The sequence below is a fragment of the Helianthus annuus genome, chromosome 1, assembly GCF_002127325.2.
Source record: "Helianthus annuus cultivar XRQ/B chromosome 1, HanXRQr2.0-SUNRISE, whole genome shotgun sequence".
NCBI lineage: Eukaryota > Viridiplantae > Streptophyta > Magnoliopsida > Asterales > Asteraceae > Helianthus > Helianthus annuus.
Window position 1 is genome coordinate 139,809,142 of NC_035433.2, and position 15,650 is coordinate 139,824,791.

A 15,650-nucleotide genomic window follows, 5' to 3' on the forward strand; every position below is an offset into this window, starting at 1 on the left:
ACGGAAAAAAGTATTTATTTATTGTTAAAACTTTTCTATCTTTTATTTTTATATAAGTTTTTTTACATTAGTTCTTTTTAAACATCTTTTGCTTTTCTATAACAACTTTCAAGATATGATACTTTACAAAATTTCGACTCTGCAATTGCAACGTTTATATTTTTATGATTTTATCTACATCTCGATAAAAATATTCGAAACTGAGTTGTGAGTGGTAATTTACAAGTAGTCGAAGTACAAACACGTATGTAACGCCTCATATTTAGTTTTTTTTTAAATAAGTCGGCGTCGTTTACATGTTTCGTTATTATAATAATATAATGTAATGCTTTATAAAATTCCGAATATACCGTTGCGACGCCCTTATTTTTATCTACGTTTCAGTAGGAGATTATACAAAATCGGACGGGTCAAATAAAATTGATTTTGTTGTTTTTTACTATGACGAATCGAACCAATACCGTCTAAATAACTTCGGTAGAGTACAAAGTATATTTTATATGTTGTAAGTTATAGAAAATGTTGGTACCGTACCGGTTTCGTAGCGAATCAAACTCATACCGTCCCAGCAACATTAATGCCCTGTCGATTTCAACTGAACTACATCAACAGTATCAGTACTATCAGAACCATTACTGATATTCGTTTTTTTTTTTTGTGAAGACGAAGAAAGAAATTCTATTTCCATCCTATTTACTATGGCGACGAAGAATCAAATTATCACTATATTTATTTGAAAAAAAACTAGCGTTTCGAATCACAATCTGTATTAAATTTTTGGAGATCAAAGTTCTAACGCCCGGTAGACACGGACACTGACATAAAAACCAACACAGCATATCTTTTCGTCGGACTACTACTATCTCTAGAATACGAAGAACAAGTAAACAATTTATAAACCATGGGATTTCAACAGTTTCTTCATGAATTACAACAGCTAAAGTCGATTTACAAACAAAAACTAACTGATCGGTTTTAACATATGAATCAATGCTCGACACAATGTGTCATATGACTACACCATCAAGGATGCAAAAACCCGAGAGCTACTACAACTCGACATCTGGCAATGGCACTCTCCAATAATTCCACGAGTTATAATCTTCCTGCAAAAAGTACATGACTCGTAAAACACCTCAAAGATCACATAAGGGGTGCAAATGAGCCAAGCAGCTCGAAAAAAAGCTTGAAACGAGCTGAGCCTTATCGAGCCGAGCTGGAACCTAAAATAAAGCTCGTTTATTTACTGAGCCTGAGCTCGAGCCTGGCATGTGAAGCTCGTCACTTCGTCAGGCTCATCAAGCCTTAGTATAATATTAGTTTTTGTTAATATTTAACAACATTTTCCCCTTATTTAAAGTTGTCTAGTAAACAAGCCAAGCCGAGCCGAGCTTATTGAAACTTGTTTACAAGCCGAGCCGAGCTTATTGAAACTTGTTTACGAGCCGAGCCCGAACCTAAAAAAAGCTTGTTTAGTATCGAGCTCGCAAACCTAAACAAGTCTCTTATTTATATTATTTCTATTTAATATATTAACTAATAAATAATAAACGAACCAAGCTCGAGCTTGAGAAACTACCAACAAGCTAAGCTCGAGCTATGAAAACAAAGCTCGAAACCAAGACGAGCTTGAGCTCTCATAAGTTAAACGAGCTTGGGCTCGGTTTGGCTCGTTTCCACCCCTCATATGATTACCAAACTGTATCATTACGATATTAATCTATTATTTATTTGCATGAAGCAATTAACGAGGTTAAATGCATTAAGAAAACAGTTTGGGTGAGACTTTCGGACTGTTTACTTTCTAACTATAGGTTTGGCCCTTTTACCCAAAAAAAAAAACTATAGGTTTGGCCCATTTGACCCGTTTGACCCGTTAGAGATAAAACGAATAGAACCTGTTCAACCATTGATGTTGGGGGGAACATGTCATTGACTAATGTGTGCAAAGAGGTGTAAGACTTCCCCTTCATGTCGATCCGATGACTAATCGCTACCTCACCCTGAAATGTCAAGTGAGAATTAGACTCTTGGTCAAACCTAAATAGTCAACCAAGAAAAGATATATACCTTAGGGTTAATTATGAAAATTTTGCCCTTTGGAATCCCGATTTTTCGGTAACTAAGCTCGTCGGTGTCTCGGTTACCGAAGCCCGCATAAAATGGATTGTAATCAGATGGAAAAAGGGCTTTAATATCCTGCAGGAAATGTTTAAACATTTTAACTAAACAATACGGTACATGCAGTGGCGAAGCTTGAGATTTCCGACCGAGGGGGAGGAAGATACTGGACCTAAAAATTTCTATAAAACCGGGGGGTCGAAAACGTATATACCCAAAAATTTCTATACGAAAACTACATACTCCCCACTACTAAGCGAAAAATTCGGGGGGTCGGCCGCCACCTCCCGCCCCTTAAAAGCTTCGCCCATGGGTACATGAATCTCGTTATCAAACATGCATAGTCAAATGCAAATAACATGTTTGTTTTATTTAATCGTACTTACTTCTAAACACGCAATCTTGAATTCGTGAGGTGCTCTTCTAATAACTGTCACAACAAGAAACAAAATAAAAAAGTTAAAAAACATATTTAATTCATGAAGTAAATGTTTTAATAGTAAGTAAACACTCACCCTCACGGAACAATGATGGAAATAAGCCATCGGGTGAAATAACAACCGGACCGTTGGGTAAGGCTTTCCCGTCCTACAAAAATTAAATTTAGAGTTAAATGCCATTTTAGTCCCTGTGGTTTGGGCCATTTTGCCAGTTTAGTCCAAAGGTTTCATTTTTAACCTGTGGGTCCAAAAAGGTTTCACAGTCGCCATTTTAATCCACTGGGTTAACTTCATCCGTTTTTTCTGTTAACGAGAAGGCCAATTCGGTCATTTTATATGGCTGAATTGCCCTTTTAGTTAACAGAATTACATACAAAATGACCAAATTGGCCTTCTCGTTAACAGAAAAAATAGATGAAGTTAACCCAGTGGACTAAAATGGCAACTGTGAAACCTTTTTGGACCCACAGGTTAAAAATGAAACCTTTGGACTAAACTGGCAAAATGGCCCAAACCACAGGGACTAAAATGGCATTTAACTCTTAAATTTATATTTCACGGATTTAGATGTTTTCAAATACAAGTGTTTGACCATTTGTCAAATGTCCGAATACCCTTTAACATATACCTGCTTGAGATTAACGAGGAAACTTCTAGTTAAATATGCTTGAACAATTGCGCGAGCACTTAAAAACAGTAATTGATATCCGTTTTCCTGCACGTTGAAAATAAAAATTAAAATATACAACGGCTTAAATGAAACACTAGATCTGAAAAAATGAACGGGCTAGGTCAAACAGGTAATTCTTTGTCCCAACTTTTTTTTGGTAAATAATTAGTAAATATGATATTACAAATTTATATTAGAGTAAATTTCTGTTTTCGTCCCTGATGTTTGTCAATTTTAACTAGTTTAGTCCAAAAATCTAATTTATAACAAATCCAGCCCTGAAGTTTGCATTTCTTAACGCTTTTCATCCCTAAGGGTGCTTTTTCATTTGAATCTTAGGGATGAAAAGCGTTAAGAAATGCAAACCTTAGGGATGAAAAGCGTTAAGAAATGCAAACCTTAGGGATGGTTTTGTTATAAATTAGATTTTTGGACTAAACTAGTTAAAATGGACAAACCTCAGGGACGAAAACAGAAATTTACTCTTTATATTATTTTAATTAAATTTACGAGGGTATATCATTTGGAAAAAGAAGTTTAAGTAGCATATATCATGGCTTAAATGAAATGCTAGAGGCGGAAATATATATATAATTTATTGACAGGTTTGGTTGGCGACCCATAAACACTTGTCTAATTTTTTTAATAATTTATGCCAAATATGACTACATATTCAAATTATTTTATTTTTAATCTAATTTTACTTAGACTTTCAACCCGTTCGACACATTTGACATGCTTCCTTTGTAGCTATTTTTTTTATTTTACAAATTTGGTATGTTAAAAATAAACCGTAACCTGAATCGACCAGTTCATATGTAAATGGGTTGAAATCTTTACGGTTAGAAAATACGAACAACTATAGTGTCCATTAAAGGAATTCCTATGCACCATAAATTTAGATAAGCTACCAAATATTATATAAAAAAATATATAGAAAAGAACATAAATAAATACCTTTATTGCAGAAAAGAGTCGGGCTACCCCAGATTGAGTCCAATCCTTCCCAACTAAGGGCATGAACTGACCCAGAACATCCGACCTACGAGATTATATATAATTAAGCAACATAAAACCAAGAGTAAATTACGTTTTTGGCCCTTGTGGTTATATCACTTTTACTATATTAGCCCAAAATAAGAATTTTTAACACATCTGCCCCCATGGTCTCTATAACTATAACCATTTTGGCCCCCATGGTCTCTATAACTAACCATTTTGGCCCCCATGGTCTCTAGACTTAGGGGCCAAAATGGTTAGTTATAGAGACCATGGGGGCAGATATGTTAAAAATTCTTATTTTGGGCTAATATAGTAAAAGTGATATAACCACACGGGCCAAAAACGTAATTTACTCTAAAATCAATAATATAATATGTACAACCGTAAAATCATGAGTTTAATATATTTTACTTTGTGATTGTCCCATCAACATCCGATATAACAATTCTAGCGTTCCACTTCCACAAGTAAATATGAGCATCGACCTACGTAAAAATATTACATGATTTAGCCATAAATCATAATAAACCTAATCAAAAGTGAAGAAGACAATAAAGAAAATTAATAAAAAGAGGGGAAAAAAACCTTTTGAACTCCTAAAACTCGGGTCGAAAAAATAAACGAAACCATATTTTGCCCGTCTTTCAAATTCAACGACGATATTTGCTCAGTAGTCGGAACATGTGTTCTACCAAATTGCTTTTGCGGAGACTGTAAACGTGTCGGGGTTGTTGTTTCAACGGGTTGTGGGGAATCAAAAACCGATTCGGAATCAAGAAAAACATCTTCACCTGATATATTACTGGCATTATGTTCAAGCGTTTTAGCCCGTCTAAAAGGAATGGGCCAGAGCCTCCATCTACGGCCCGATGGAGTTGTGGGGAGCCCGGTGTCTTCGCGGGGCCCACACCACTCTACAGGAATTGCATCCGTGGGGTCCACAGGCATTTCTAACCCGTATGCAGCCATTCCGAGAACATGATGAGCGGCTTTTTCCCAAGTGAAGTATTTATCTTCGATTTTGATTATTAAGCTGTCGTTTTTAATTATTGATGTTGCGGAAACTTTGAATTCTTCCTCGGGTACACGGTGGGCGTTAAAGGCTTCTGCGGCTGTACTCAAACCCATGCCGGGCCGAAGCAAATTCCCGCAAAGTGATATCTCTATCCCTGAAATTATTCAGTAAATTAAACAAACCGTGTTAATTTTAATAAAAAATGCAATATTTCTTTTTGTAATCATACTTGGCAGACACTATATATATATATATATATATATAGGGTAAGGTTCATGCGAGAACCACCTTTATTGCGAGAACCGCGAGAACCAATATGAACACAACCTAAAACAGCTAAAAAAACCTAACCCACCCCCCTCCCCCACCCCCACAAAAACCTAACCCACCCCCCCCCCCCCAAGCTAAAATGCTAAAAACTAAACCCCCAAAAAACCTAAAAAAATCTAAAAAAAAAAAAAAAAAAAAAAAAAAAAAAAAAAACACAAATTATTTTATTTTATTTTTTTTACATTAAAATCGCTACTTTTAGTAGCCAAAAAAATTTTTTAAAAAAAAACTTAAAATTTTTTCTTTTTTTTTGGCTACTAAAAGTAGCGATTTTTTTTATAAAAAATGTTTAAAAAATGTGTGTTTTTTAGCTATTTTTGGTTGTGTTCACATTGGTTCTCGCAATAAAGGGTGGTTCCTAACGGATCCTTCTCCTATATATATATACTAGCTTATGACCCGTGTAACACACGGGATTGTTTTAGTTCATTAGATCAAATTTTACATCAAACAAATCGTAAGTATATAATGTTTTAAAAATCATTCATTAATATAGGCTTCGGATAAGAGAACAAAACTTTTTGACAAAAGGTCAAAGCTTTTTACCCATACATATATAAAGATCAAAACTTTTAGACAAAAGGTGCTTCGTATCAGCCCGACCCGACCCATACGAAAGAACTACCCACCCAAAATGTATATTTTATATATACAACTTTATAAATCACTTTATTCAAAAACTAGATTGCCATCGTGATGATATAGTTTCTAAATTTTTAAACATTTAAGTTGTCTATGAAAAGTTTTTCAAAAAGTATGTTCAGCGGCCAAGCTGGCCCGATCCGTTTCAACTAGCATAACTTGTTTTGCCACTGGCCCGTTACTCCACCCGCCCAATTTGCCACCTCTACACATTTCCATTTAAGGCAGTACCGCTACCACTTACTTGTTTGTTTCGGTCCATCAAAATTTCCATTATCGTCATAATACGACTGAGGCTCCTCGGTTACAGACGTGGTGCACCCGTCTTCATTTTCAGTCCTGTTTGAACTATCTTCGGCCCGTTCACATTCTTCACGAACTTCATCTTTAACAGTTTCAACATCCGAACTTTTGTGTTCCGTTATTGGCGAATTCACATTCACCCTTATCGTTCCATTTTCAACCGTTAACTTTAAAGATTCATGATCTTGACTGCCACCATTTGCAACATCGGAAACCGTAGATTCACTTTTAACCTCTAAATTTACAAGTTCGGCGTTTTTGACCCCTTCAGTTTCATCTTCTTTCTTTACATCACTATGAGTTTCTGTTTTATTATCATTATCATTCGGTCTACTTAGATCACTTAAATATTGAGCCCATGTAGATTCATTACTTAAATCCAAATCACCTTCGAACTCTTGCGCTTCAACCGGGCCCAAGTGAAACTGCGGTGTGCTCAATTGCACATTCTCCGTATTTTCCTCCATTGACGTTATCGGAGCCGACAAAATTTGACCGTCAACGCTGAACAAAACTACTTCCGAATCATTCGACTTTAAATCATTTTCTAAATTATCATACCGATTCGACCCGAAATCCGATAAATCAACTGATCCATCTAAAGAAGACGCTTGTTCATCTTGAAACTCGTAAAATCGTTTTTCACTATCCGATTCCGTACTCTCCGCACGATCATCTCGAAACGGAACGTCTACGTTATTATTTTTCTCGTCGTCTTTTGTAGAATCTAATGAACCATTGGAATCTTTTACGTCGTTATCTTTCTCGGGGGTGATTTCTTTGATAAAATAAGCTTCACCCGAATTATCAAGATACATATGGAAATCGGCTTCTACACCGTTAACTTCGATTTTAACAACTTTTTCGGCCCCTTTTAAAACACCTTGAAATTTTCCGAACCGAACGTACCACGGGGTGCTCCTAAACGATCCATCTTGTTGTTGAACAACGATTATGTCAACGGCACCACCGAAAGGGTGAAAAGGGGTGGCAACGGAATATACACTTTGAGAAAGGTAACTTCCGACTCTACTTATCATTTGGTCTTCTTTCTTTTGTTCGAAAGTCAAACCCGGAGTATTGTTGACTTCTAGTTTCGGTTCATCAAAAAACCGTCTTGTTTGTCACCATAAACCGAGGAATCAAACACACAAAAATGTCCTGATCAAGATATCTGCCGGCAAAACAAAATTTATATAAGAATTTAAATGATCATAACATATTTATCTTTATACAAAGTTATTTCAAGTGTGTTTGTGATAATTAGATTATTTAACCTAAAATTCCATAAATTATTAGAAGAGTGAACTTCCGTTTTGCTCCCTGTAGTTTGGTCACTTTAACGGTTTTGCTTCAAACCTTTAAAAATAGCTATTTTACTCCCTGATGTTTCGGTTTTGTTGCCAGTTTGCTCCCCGCCTCTAACTCCATCCAAATTGTTTGTTTTTCCATTTTGCTCCCCGCATGGAGCAAACTGGCAAAAAAACCGAAACATCAGGGAGTAAAATGGCTATTTTTAAAGGTTTGGGGCAAAACCGTTAAAGTGACCAAACCACAGGGAGCAAAACGGAAGTTTACTCTTATTAGAATTTCAGATTTCTCAAACACATCCAAACACCCCCTAAACCTCTAAGAGAAACAACCATTTAAAGCAAGAATTAGAGTTGTAAAGTACTCTAAAACCCTAAAAACAAGAACTAGAGTTAATATATTTTAAATAACTAAAATAAATCCAGAATTCCAGATGATAATTTATTTTAAATATTAATCAAGTTCAAGAAACCCATGTTGAAATTTAACATATGCAAAATTAGTCAAACTGAAAGAACTTGACTTTCTTGATCAAAGTATTACAAACAGCATAAAAGATCAAAGAATTAAACTTTCTTGATCAAATAAAATGTATAAAACAATAAAATTAACACAAGATTCAAACCCTAAATCCCACACTCAAGTTGATGTGAGAACAATACAGCAAATTGAAATCTTAAATAAAAAAAATAAAAAAAACTTGTATTAATTGTATGAACACAGAATTCATATATCTGATATGTTTTCTGGTTTAAGGGTTTTGTTTTTTGAAAAAAAAAAAAAAAAAAAAAAAAAAAAAAAAAAAAACCCATCAAAAGAAACAAATGTAAAAACTTACAAACCCATCAAACCGATCCAAATTCCAGAAACCAATCACAACCCATTTCAGATTAAACAAAAAAGATTCAAAAGCCCAAATCAAATGCAAGAAATGCTGATAAATTCAATCAAACACCACCCCCATTGAAGTACATTTCAAGAACAATTAAAACCCTTAAAACACAAATCAAAGTAAAATAATTTCAAATAATAATAATAATAATAAATAACCCAATAAAAGTAAAAAAGAATCTTGAAAGAAATCAAGAAACTTGCATTGAAACTTACAGATGCAGCAGATTTGTCAAACTGGGATGATTTGACTGTGCTCCAGATGAAACCAAACGAAATCAATCAAGTAGCTTTCTTCTTCTAGTATAACCGATGAATGAGTTGACTATAGTTGGGCTAAAGGGTTAAATTCAGTTGGGTTTAATTCGGTTTTTTGAGGAATATTCGTGAGTTTGATTCGTGCAACTTGTAGGGAATTTGATCTTTGAGTTGGTAATCTTTATTTGAATTTAGATATTTGTTTAATTGTTTTTATAGTTTTAAGTATTTAACAACAACAAGAATCGTACCGAGTAAATCTCACTTATAGCAAAGTTATCGGTAATGTTTGGGGAGGGTGTGATGTATGTAAACCTTACCTTTATCCCAAAGGATAAAGAGGCTGCTTCCGGTGAGACCCGCCAACTCCAACTCCAACGCCATATCTAGACATCAAAGTTATATCCAAACATACAAGGCACATAACTACTCAAAAAACAACATAAACATATTGCACTAAAGATATTTTTAGCAGGCTACCAAAGAAAAGATATCATGGTTACAAGAGTCTATCATAGACAATTAGTGACATACAACACAATATAAAAACATACAGACAAGCAATAACATGCAAAGGCTCCCAAAGCACATCAACGCGCTAAACTCCTTAGAAAAGACCAACATCCTAAGCTCCTAAAGAAAGAGTTTAATGTTAAACCAAACTATCATCCTAAAAGTCCTTAACCTTAATCCTATGTCTCCACGAACTCCTATCCTGGACCATGTCCTTAGAAAGGTGCAATTCTAGCAAATCATATCCGCTCCTCCCACGTTAGCTTTGGCCTACCTCTACTCCTCCTCCCCTCCACATAATGGGTCGTGTTTGGATCGAATGTTTAGGTTATATAATTATATATGTTGGCCTGTGAACTTGTTTAGTTTAAATGATTAATAGATCGACATGTATGACCCCTTTAATATGTTTGCAACTTTTTTGCAATCAATTTCTAACTCTCGTTTACAATCATGTCGACTGGTTTCATTTGTTTAGATGTTGGTCCGTGAACTTGTTTCATTTAACAGATAGACACGTATGACCCGTTTAATATGTTTACAACTTTTTTACAGTCCATTTATGTTTACAATCGGGTCGACCGGTTTCATTTGTTTAAATGTTGGCCTGTGAACTTGTTTAAGTTAATAGATCGACAAACTGTAAATTTAAACGGAGTAAAATCGTAACTTGACTGGACCAATGAGGAAGTGCCAAACAGCTGCATGGCACTATTCCCCACCATGGAAAATGTAGTGTATATAAATATAAATAGAAATTATCACTATATCTTTCGACCTAAGGATGGTGTTAGTGAGTTAGATAAGTTATAAGATAAGTGGAGGTCATGGGTTCAATCGTCATATGTAATGCAAGTTTAGTCATTAAAAAAAATATATAAATTATCACTATATTTTTTTGAGAAATATTTCTGTTTTAATGTCCCTATCATAAATTAATTTCAAAATTCCTCCTTTATTTTATTAAATTTTTAAAACTTGAAAAGCTTCTAAATCAGTGAGGGACCCAAGAATTATTTTCTGAAGGTGAAAATGAAAGGTTCAACCAAATTTTTAAAAAGTACGGTCGGGATTTTCACTACGAAAATACATTAATTTTCTTCTTCAAGGGGTGCTCTCGCCCACCAAAGCAAAAGCCCAAAGCTTGAGTCCGCCGGTGTTGTAGATTCATATAGAATACAAACTTTACCTTTCATTTTCATTCACATTTTACATAATCAAATTTCTCTGTACTAGTTTTTTCAACTTTTCCCTATCGTGAACATGTGTTGTTGGAGCTTGTTAATTTTTAGTTTTTGAATTTTAAATATTATTTTCGTCATAAAGGGTTTATTCATGTAAACTAGGGGTATTCGAGCGTTCGCGTGTTGCGCGACATTCACTTGGTTACAGTAGCGAGATTTGGTTATGTCGATAAATGAATATCATTATGTTATCACGCTGCTGTTAACAAATGCAGCCATCAAAAAATTGTATGTTCAGGCATACATGTTGGTGTGATTAACAACATTCAGCCATGTTTTAGAAGGCTGATGTGTTACGCTGCTTGTATATGCAGTGTGTAGTTAGCAGGCAGTCATCATCATCTGCACAAAAGGAATTAGCTCTTGACCGCCATCCCACTCGACGTTCTTGTATTGGTGGACAAAAGGACGAACTTCTGTTAACTGGGTCTTAGTTCGTGAGGCTGCCTTTGCCAGGCCTTTTCGACGGTGGATCTGAGTCTGCAGGTGAAAGAAAGCACGTTTGATGTGAGTATTTGTGTTGTGTGGATGTGTAAATGTTTTGGTTGACGTGGCTTACCGTGGAATTCCAATTGACGCTTCGCTCTAGTTGTAATGCTTTCTTTTTGAGCTGGAGTTGAAGACCTGTTTCAATGAAACCAGTTTGTATTAGCAGATTATGTGTTTATTTTATTTCTCTGTCCAGTTAGTTTGATTTAAAAACTACTTGTAAATTAATAAATTATTGTACAATAAAACATATTGACGAGCTATCAACAACCTAGGTTGTATTCTACCTGTTGAAGTGGGTAAATTATATAATTTAAGCAAAGACAAAATGGGTTAGGGGCTAAACAGGTCAAAATGAGTCTTATTTGTACTCATATGTTCACGACGACCAAAATCGTTCTATTTAAAAAAAATATATATATTCTCATTTCAGTGCTAAAGCTCTCGTTAATATAGTTCCAACATTAAATATTCAGAAAACACAAAAAAACTTGGGCAAGTAGTGGCGCGGCCAGCTCAATACGACCCTGCACATTTTGAGCGGCCTATGAAAATTACCCATTCAAACCACCAGCCACTTGCCTCATCCTGACGTTTTAATTTTCAGTTAGCTGAGGTCACTAAGAGAATGAAAGCTATCGGACGAAAAAAGTAATAGTAACCATCAGATTCGCCTATTGAAACAGTTGCTGAAGGAATTAAAGCGTATATTACCGAGTTTAGTACTATAGTTATCCTAATGCATCTAAAGCGTATTCACAACACTCTTGTATAACAACTTCTGCATTTTTAACCTGAACGGGTCAAATAAATTGTTAACTGTGGGATAAAATGTGTTTCAGTTGTTTAAGATAACACGAAAACAATTACCACCTTGGTTTTTAGCTTTCAAACTCGTGAACGCCACAATGGCAAGCGAGGCAGACGTCTCGATGCTTCGACGATTGAATCGATGGATAGAGGTTGCTATCTCCTTCAACGGAGCGATGCTCATGTCTTGATTACTGTCAAAGAAGAAGTTGGTTAGGTGAGCGTTCTGTGAAGGATTGTAACAATACTTACCTTAATAACATCACAGTTTAAACGGCTAAATAACAATTTAAGATTTAAAAGGCGAAATTAAGTTGATATATCTTTGTGTGCTGACAACCTAAATAACAGAAGTATTAACCTACTTTTTTCAGTTGATATATCTTTTAGTGTACTGTTTGATATATCTCTCATAATTGCCTAAGTTGATATATCTTGAAAGTTGAAAGAGCGACATACAGTTGATATGTCTTACTGTCATGGTCAACTGTACTGTAAGAATCTGATGGATACAGTTTTTGATGGTTACAGTTTTTGGTCATAGTCAACCGTATGTCACTCTTTCGACATACAGTACAATTGACCATGACCAAAAAGATATATCTTTTAATGTACCGTTTGATATATCTTTCAAGTATAAACCTACTTTTTTTTAGTTAAACCACTAAATAACAAATGAACATCTATAAAACCTTGTAACTGAATGCTTTTAATCTCCATATGGTTAAAGAATAAAAACTGCACTAAAAAACACACATTTGGCATTTCAAAGGTCATAATCCTACAAATTAAAGATCTAAGAACATAACACACGAATTTAAAGTGAATAGGCTTTGTGACCATTCTTTGTAAATAAAGTGAAAGAAAATAAGGATTCACTTGGACAACAGTGACATCCGTCAACTTGAAAAACATGCACAACCACCCCCATTAAAAAGATCCAAAATAACATGCCAAGCAACGACCACTAAAGGGTCAGATTGTAAAGATGCTCACAAACATTTCGGATATTTACTGTTAACTACTTTAATACACAGACAAACGAAATGCTTGTGTTGATGTTTTCAGTGTTGCCCTAAAGTAAAGCTTTTCTTGAAAGTTCTGTTGACATCCAAATTATTATTAAAAAGACAAAGAACATGAAAATAACAGTCCGTAATACAATGTTGCGTGCACTCGAACAATTTGAACAATAGCTGATGGTTTTCATTGGTAAAAGTAGGTGGTTGTGGCTTTTCCAGAACTTGTTACCAAATGATTTATTCTAATTAAATAAGTAATAAAATGAAGTAGCGAACACATTATACTTAATATTATCTGCAGCATTGTAATCTCTTTCTGTTCTGGTTGTATTTTGCCCAGCTACCTGCTGGTTTCCTATATTAATATATAACCGGTACATATAACTCTGCTTATTTGTTAACATAAAATTAATTTTTGATCTTTATTTGTGTATTTTTTTTTTCAAATGATAGTAGCATAACTAATGTTACTTGGATGTACTGACCAGTTTGCAATAAAAAAATCGTTAAATCCTTCCTTTGAAGGGCCTAAAATCCCTTCGATTCGTTGATCGTAAAAGTTTGGCCATATATTTCTTAAACACCTGATCATCATGAAAAAGGAAACCAAAAAAATCGATTACCTAAGATCTCGCCAGAACGATCGCCAGTACAGCCGTACGCCAAAACCTTCACCATTACCGTACACCAGAACCTTCAGATCTGGTAAAAGAAAGGAGTAGCCTAAAGGGAGGTTTTTTATCGCCGTCGTCGTAGTGTCACAGCGGAACCCTTAAGCACCACCGCCTTCTACTGTTGTTTGTTGCGTCAAAACCACCGGACCATCACCACCGGTCGGGGGCCGAACGGAGACCACCACCCGTTCCTCCATCACCGTCGCTCAGCTTTCTCTAACTGTCTAATCTTTGTCTCTCTCTCGCTCCTCCCTATCTCCCTAATCTGTATGTTGATACTGGAGAAGAAAATGGAATGGGAAGCGGTGGAGGCTGAGGAGACGCACACGTGTCTTCGGTTAAATACCTTAAATGCCCTAACCTAAAATCACTATTCATTCACTTTGGTTTTTAATATAAGGATAATTACTAAGTAAAAATGCCTATCTTCAACCTTACTCAACTAATCATCTATTTTGATTCTTCAAGTTAGTCATAATCACTTTGTAAAGCTACTCATACTCATGGAAAATATAAATTAACTTTCAAACTGTATATAGTTTGTGCCCTAGTCATTTGTTGTTGCCAATTCTTTGTTAGGATATGAATTGTGGCCAACAATTGTCCAATTTCTTCTTAATGGTTATCTCCTTTCTTGATCCAACTCGCCTATCAAATGTATCAGTAAAGAAGGAAACGTCAATTTGACCAATTTCAATTATGATCAGTTTGACCAAACAATGAATTGGATCTCTAAAGTTCACATTTTTAGCAACACTGTTAGTTTAACATTTTGAAATCCTATAATAAGAACAATAATAAGAAATTAGGAAACCCGAATTTCAGTAAATTACCTCAATCCACACAGGTTGTCGTGAAATCTGGAACGGTAAAGCAAGAGGTGGTTTTGGAAGCAGATTGACCACATCGCCGCCGTCATCATGGGTCACGGCGGAGCCCTAGACTCGTCGGAACTCGCCACTATCACCTTTCATTGGTCGAATCTTCATCGGAAATCCCTACAGCCGACGACTTCGGTTCTGTATGTGGGAGGCGAGGACGCGTCGAAGACTGGTTGCCGGTGACTCACCGGCTCCCGGATCTCTGTTTCTCTCTCTCTCTTTGTCTGTCTCTGCATGCATTTGACTGTTGAGAAGAGGAAAATAAAGTGGGAAAAAAAAAAGAGAAAAAGAAGGTTCGAACCGGCGCCAGTTATTAAGAAAAACTACACATCAACCACTTTACCAAATGGCAATATAGATATTGTTAAGAAAGAAGATGTATATATACAATAATATCGACTAAGGAATTTCTTAAGATGTATATATACAATAATATCGACTCAATAGTTGAAATTACTGTTCACAAGCTTTCTTTTATAATATATGTATAATAATATAATATAATATAATGATCCACTTTTAAAACCTAACATAAAAACTTAGAACCCACTAAAAATTGTATTAACACATGCAAGTTTATTCATAAAATAAAAGTTAGTATTACGTAGAAACCAACGTATCATAATGTCATATTGGAGACATCTTAGATTTAAACATGTCACCGCAAAAACATAATATTTTATCAAAACTAGTGTTACCGCATTGCGACGCGATTACATCGTAAACATTGAATGGATTAGTCCAAATGTTATATGATGCATTAACCATGTGAAAACACACATTTCGACGTATCCAGTTAAACTCAATGTAACATGTATAAGCATTGTGATTGGATTAAACGTAAAGTAAATCAAATTCATATCGAACAATCATAACGTATTATATGTGACCCAATTCATACATAGAAAACGTAACGGGTATGAAGGAAAATATGCACATGTAATCGAAAGAGATTAATTAAAGCTTTCGAAAAAAGGGGAGAAAAATAAACCATAATTTGACTTCACTCGGTTCGAAACAAACTTTACGAAACA

The 15,650-nt window shown here is 35.2% G+C and overlaps 2 protein-coding genes across 2 annotated transcripts; both read right to left on the reverse strand.

Annotated features, from left to right (window-relative positions):
- Positions 1-871: 871 nt before the first annotated feature.
- Positions 872-9,150, reverse strand: LOC110880605 (phosphatidate phosphatase PAH1). Its single transcript, XM_022129100.2, has 11 exons — positions 8,942-9,150; positions 6,465-7,697; positions 4,819-5,402; positions 4,645-4,718; positions 4,189-4,273; positions 3,190-3,276; positions 2,637-2,709; positions 2,508-2,551; positions 2,071-2,199; positions 1,899-2,003; positions 872-1,106 (listed from the first exon to the last, which is right to left on the reverse strand). The coding sequence occupies exons 2-11, from the start codon at positions 7,561-7,563 to the stop codon at positions 1,050-1,052; spliced, it is 2,337 nt and encodes a 778-aa protein (XP_021984792.1). The 5' UTR covers positions 7,564-7,697; positions 8,942-9,150; the 3' UTR covers positions 872-1,049.
- Positions 9,151-10,811: 1,661 nt separating this feature from the next.
- Positions 10,812-14,894, reverse strand: LOC110880597. The gene is made up of 4 exons (XM_022129095.2): positions 14,569-14,894; positions 12,103-12,233; positions 11,300-11,364; positions 10,812-11,220 (listed from the first exon to the last, which is right to left on the reverse strand). The coding sequence occupies exons 1-4, from the start codon at positions 14,655-14,657 to the stop codon at positions 11,062-11,064; spliced, it is 444 nt and encodes a 147-aa protein (XP_021984787.1). The 5' UTR covers positions 14,658-14,894; the 3' UTR covers positions 10,812-11,061.
- Positions 14,895-15,650: the final 756 nt, after the last annotated feature.